The 4,539-nt window shown below is 52.4% G+C and overlaps 1 protein-coding gene across 1 annotated transcript in view; it reads right to left on the bottom strand.

Annotated features, from left to right (window-relative positions):
* Window positions 1–3,285, bottom strand: part of LOC135537916 (uncharacterized) — a 10,605-nt gene extending 7,320 nt beyond the window's left edge. The window contains exons 1-3 of the mRNA XM_064963926.1: window positions 3,244–3,285; window positions 3,035–3,097; window positions 2,505–2,718 (exon numbers count right to left, since the gene is read on the bottom strand). Coding sequence (XP_064819998.1) covers window positions 2,505–2,718; window positions 3,035–3,097; window positions 3,244–3,285 — 319 coding nt within the window. The remainder of the gene's footprint in view (window positions 1–2,504; window positions 2,719–3,034; window positions 3,098–3,243) is intronic.
* Window positions 3,286–4,539: the final 1,254 nt, after the last annotated feature.

Raw genomic sequence — 4,539 nt, forward strand, 5'->3', positions numbered from 1 at the left:
CAATCAAACGGCAAAACTCCTCCAAAATTGAGACGTGAACTGCGGGCCTCTGTCGGAAACGACGCCAGACGGAAGGCCATGAATTCGGAAAACATTCTCGATAATGATCTGAGCCGCCTCCTTAGCAGAAGGAGCTTATCGAGAGGAATGAAATGAGCCGCCTTAGAGAATCTATCGACAACCGTAAGAATAACTGTCTTCCGCTGATGAAGGCAGTCCGGTGATAAAATCTAAAGCGATGTGAGACCACGGTCGAGAGGGAATGGGAAGCGGTCTGAGACGGCCGGCAGGAGGAGAGTTCCCAGATTTAGTCTGCGCGCAGACCGAACAAGCGGCGACAAATCGACGCGCGTCACGTTCCCGAGTGGGCCACCAGAAACGCTGGCGAATGGAAGCGAAAGCGTACCCCGAACGCCGGGGTGGCCGGCTAACTTGGCAGAGTGGGCCCACTGAAGAACGGCCGGACGAGTAGGAACGGGAACGAACAGAAGGTTCCTAGGACAAGCTCGCGGCGACGGAGTGTGAGCGAGTGCTTGCTTTACCTGCCTCAATTCCCCAGACAGTCAACCCGACAACACGCCCGTCAGGAGAATCCCTCGGGGTCGGTGGAGACCTCAGAAGAACTGAAGAGACGAGATAAAGCATCAGGCTTGGTGTTTTTTGAGCCCGGACGATAAGAAATAACAAACTCGAAACGAGCGAAAAACAGAGCCCAACGAGCCTGACGCGCATTAAGTCGTTTGGCTGAACGGATGTACTCAAGGTTCCTATGGTCAGTCCAAACGACAAAAGGAACGGTCGCCTCCCCTCCAACCACTGTCGCCATTCGCCTAGGCTAGCGGATGGCGAGCAGTTCGCGATTACCAACATCATAGTTACGTTCTGACGGCGATAAGCGATGAGAGAAAAACGCGCAAGGATGGACCTTGCCGTCAGAGAGAGAGCGCTGAGAAAGAATGGCTCCCACGCCCACCTCTGACGCGTCAACCTCAACAACAAACTGGCTAGAGATGTCAGGTGTAACAAGAATAGGAGCGGATGTAAACGATTCTTAAGAAGATCAAAAGCTCCTGGGCGGAAACGGACCACTTAAAGCACGTCTTAACAGAAGTAAGGGCTGTGAGGGGAGCTGCCACCTGACGAATTACGGATGAAACGGCGATAGAAATTAGCGAAGCCCAGAAAGCGCTGCAGCTCGACGCGTGACTTAGAACGGGCCAATCAATGACAGCCTGGACCTTAGCGGGATCCATCTTAATGCCCTCAGCGGAAATAACGGAACCGAGAAAAGGGACAGAGGCGGCATGAAAATGCACTTCTCAGCCTTCACATAAAGACAGTTCTCAAAGGCGCTGGAGGACGCGTCGCGCACGTGCTGAACATGAATCGAGAGAGACGGGAGAAAAAAATCCAGGATATCATCCATGTAAACGAAAACAAAATGTTCAGCATGTCTCTCAGGACGTCGTTAACTAGTGCCTGAAAGACAGCTGGAGCGTTAACGAGGCCGAAAGGAAGAACCCGGTATTCAAAGTGCCCTAACGGTGTTCGCCGTCTTCCACTCGTCCCCCTCCTGATGCGCACGAGATGGTAGGCGTTACGAAGGTCCAATTTGGTGGCCTGGCTCCTGCAGGATCTCGAAGGCTGAAGACATAAGAGGAAGCGGATGCGATTCTTAACTGTTATGTCATTCAGCCTCGATAATCCACGCATGGGCGCAGGGACCCGTCCTTCTTCTGAACAAAAAAAAACCCCGCTCCGGCGAGAGGAGGAGGAGACAATGGTACCGGCGTTGGCGAAACCGACAAATAATCCTCGAGAGCCTTAGTTCGGGAGCCGACAGAGTATAATCTACCCCGAGTAGTTCCCGGAAGGAGATCAATACTACAGTCGTACGGCCGGTGTGGAGGGAGAGAAGTGGCCTTGGAACGACTGAACACCGTGCGCAGATCGTGATACTCCTCCGGCACCCCTGTCAAATCGCCAGGCTCCTCCTGTGAAGTAGAGACAGAGGAAACAGGAGGGATAGCAGACATTAAACAGGTTACATGACAAAAACATTCCAGGATAGGATAGTATTACTAGACCAATTAATAGAAGGGTTATGGCGCACTAGCCAGGGATGACCCAAAACAACAGGTGTAAAAGGTGAACGAAAAATTAAAAGAAATGGTTTCGCTATGATTACCAGAGACAGTGAGGGTTAAAGGCAGCGTCTCACGCTGAATCTTGGGGAGAGAACTACCATCTAAGCGAACAAGGCCGTGGGCTCCCCTAACTGTCTGAGAGGAATGTCATGTTCCCGAGCCCAGGTCTCGTCCATAAAACAGCCCTCCGCCCCAGAGTCTATCAAGGCACTGCAGGAAGCAGATGAACCGGGCCAGCGGAGATGGACCGGAAAAGTAGTGCGTGATCAGAAGGAGAGGCCTGAGTAGTTGCGCTCACCAGTAGCCCTCCTCTTACTGATGAGCTCTGGCACACTGGACATGAGGTGACAAAATGACCAGCGGGCCGCAGTAGAGACAGGCGATTGGTGATTCTCCGTTCCTTTTCCTTGGCCGAGATGCGGATACCCCAGCTGCCTAGGCTCAGCATCCGAGCCGGCGGAGGAAGGGGTGGCAGTGATGCGGCAGGTGGCAGTGATGTGGAGAGGGGAGCAGCGAGGGGAAACGCGGCTCCTTTCCACGAGCGCTCGGCGACGAAGATCAAACCGTCGCTCTGTGCGGAATAGCGAGAGCTATTAAGGAGTCAGACTGGAAGGAACCTCCCGGAGAGGATCTCGTCCTTAACCTCGACGAGGAGACCCTCCAAGCGGCCGAGCAAGCCGGCTCGTTCCAGTCACTTGAGGCAGCGAGGTGCGGCTCAATAGAATAATCCGTTATGGATCGATTCCCCTGACATAGGGAAGACAGGGCCCTGGAAGCCTCCTCCCCAAAAACAGAACGGTCAAAAACCCCGTATCATCTCCTCCTTAAAGTCTTGATACTGGTTAATACACTCAGCCCTCGCCTCCAGACTGCCGTACACCACTCACACGCCCGTCCGGTAAGGAGAAATGACGTAGCGTGCGGGCTGCGCTCCTGGAGTAAGTGTTGGGCTGGAGAAGACACCCACATCACACTGAGTGAGGAATGAAGCGGCACTCAGTGGGCTCCCAAATGGCACGGCGGGTTGTTGATCCTGGGCTCCGGAGACTCGGGGCGCCCTGGAAGTGGGCGGTGGATCGAGGTGGAGTTGGTGAACCTGTCTTGTGAGGTCGGAGACTTGGACAGGGTCTCGCGGCATGTCGAGCAGCCAGACAATTCCTCCTCGTGTCTGCCTAGCATCGCTCCCTGGATCTCGACGAGGCGGAGTGAAAAGGGTCCCGGGGCCGCTGGGTCCATTTCCTTGGTCTGATTCTTCTGTTATGAACTTGAGTGAAGACCCAAAGCGGTTTTAACAGAAAACAGAGTTCTTTAATGAAAAAACAGGAATGGCATAAATCCTCTTCCAACGTTGTCAACGGAACAAAAGAACGTTAGTATAGTGCAGGATGCACCTGCCAGGCAGACTCCGACAGGATAGGACAAGGTGGAAGCAAACGAGACGACAGCTTGCTTCTGGCATCAAAAAACACAAACAAGAATCAGACACTGAAAGTAGCAGGAACAGAGAAAGAAATAGAGACCTAATCAGAGGGGAAGAGAGAACAGGTGTGAAAGAGTGAATGAGCTAGTTAGAGGAGATGTAGAACAGCTGAAGAATGAGAGACAGAGAAGGTAACCTAAAAAGACCAGCAGAGAGAGACAGAGTGAAGAGAAAGGACAGGAACAGACATAACAAGAATTTGTAATGTCTTTATTGTTTTGAAACTTCTGTATGTGTGATGTTTACTGTTAATTTTTATTGTTTATTTCACTTTGCTTTGGCAATGTTAACACATGTTTCCCATGCCAATAAAGCCCTTGAATTGAATTGAATTGAGAAGCGGAGAGAGAGAGAGAGAGAGAGAGAGAGAGAGAGAGAGAGAGAGAGAGAGAAGGAGAGAGAGAGAAGGAGAGGGGGAGAGAGAGAGAGAGAGCGAGAGAGAAGAGGGAGAGAGAGAGATAGCGAGAGAGAGAAGCGGGAGAGAGAGAGAGAGAGCGAAGGAGAGAAGGGGGAAAGAGAGATAGAAGGGGGAGAGAGAGAGAAGCAGAGAGAGAGAGAGAGAGAGAGAGAGAGAAGGGGGAGAGAGAGAGATGAGGGGAGAGAGAGAGATGAGAGGGGAGAGAGAGAGAGATGAGAGAAGCGGAGAGAGAGAGAGAGAGAGAGAGAGAGGGGAGAGAGAGATGAGAGAAGCGGAGAGAGGGAGAGAGAGAGAGAGAGAGAGAGAGAAGGGGAGAGAGAGAGATGAGAGGGGAGAGAGAGAGATGAGAGGAGAGAGAGAGAGATGAGAGAAGCGAGAGAGAGAGAGAGAGAGAGAGAGGGGAGAGAGAGATGAGAGAAGCGGAGAGAGGGAGAGAGAGAGAGAGAGAGAGAGAGAGAGAGAGAGAGAGGGAGAGAGAGAGAGAGGGGGAGAGA

This window comes from Oncorhynchus masou, unplaced genomic scaffold (assembly GCF_036934945.1).
Source record: "Oncorhynchus masou masou isolate Uvic2021 unplaced genomic scaffold, UVic_Omas_1.1 unplaced_scaffold_8712, whole genome shotgun sequence".
Lineage (NCBI taxonomy): Eukaryota > Metazoa > Chordata > Actinopteri > Salmoniformes > Salmonidae > Oncorhynchus > Oncorhynchus masou.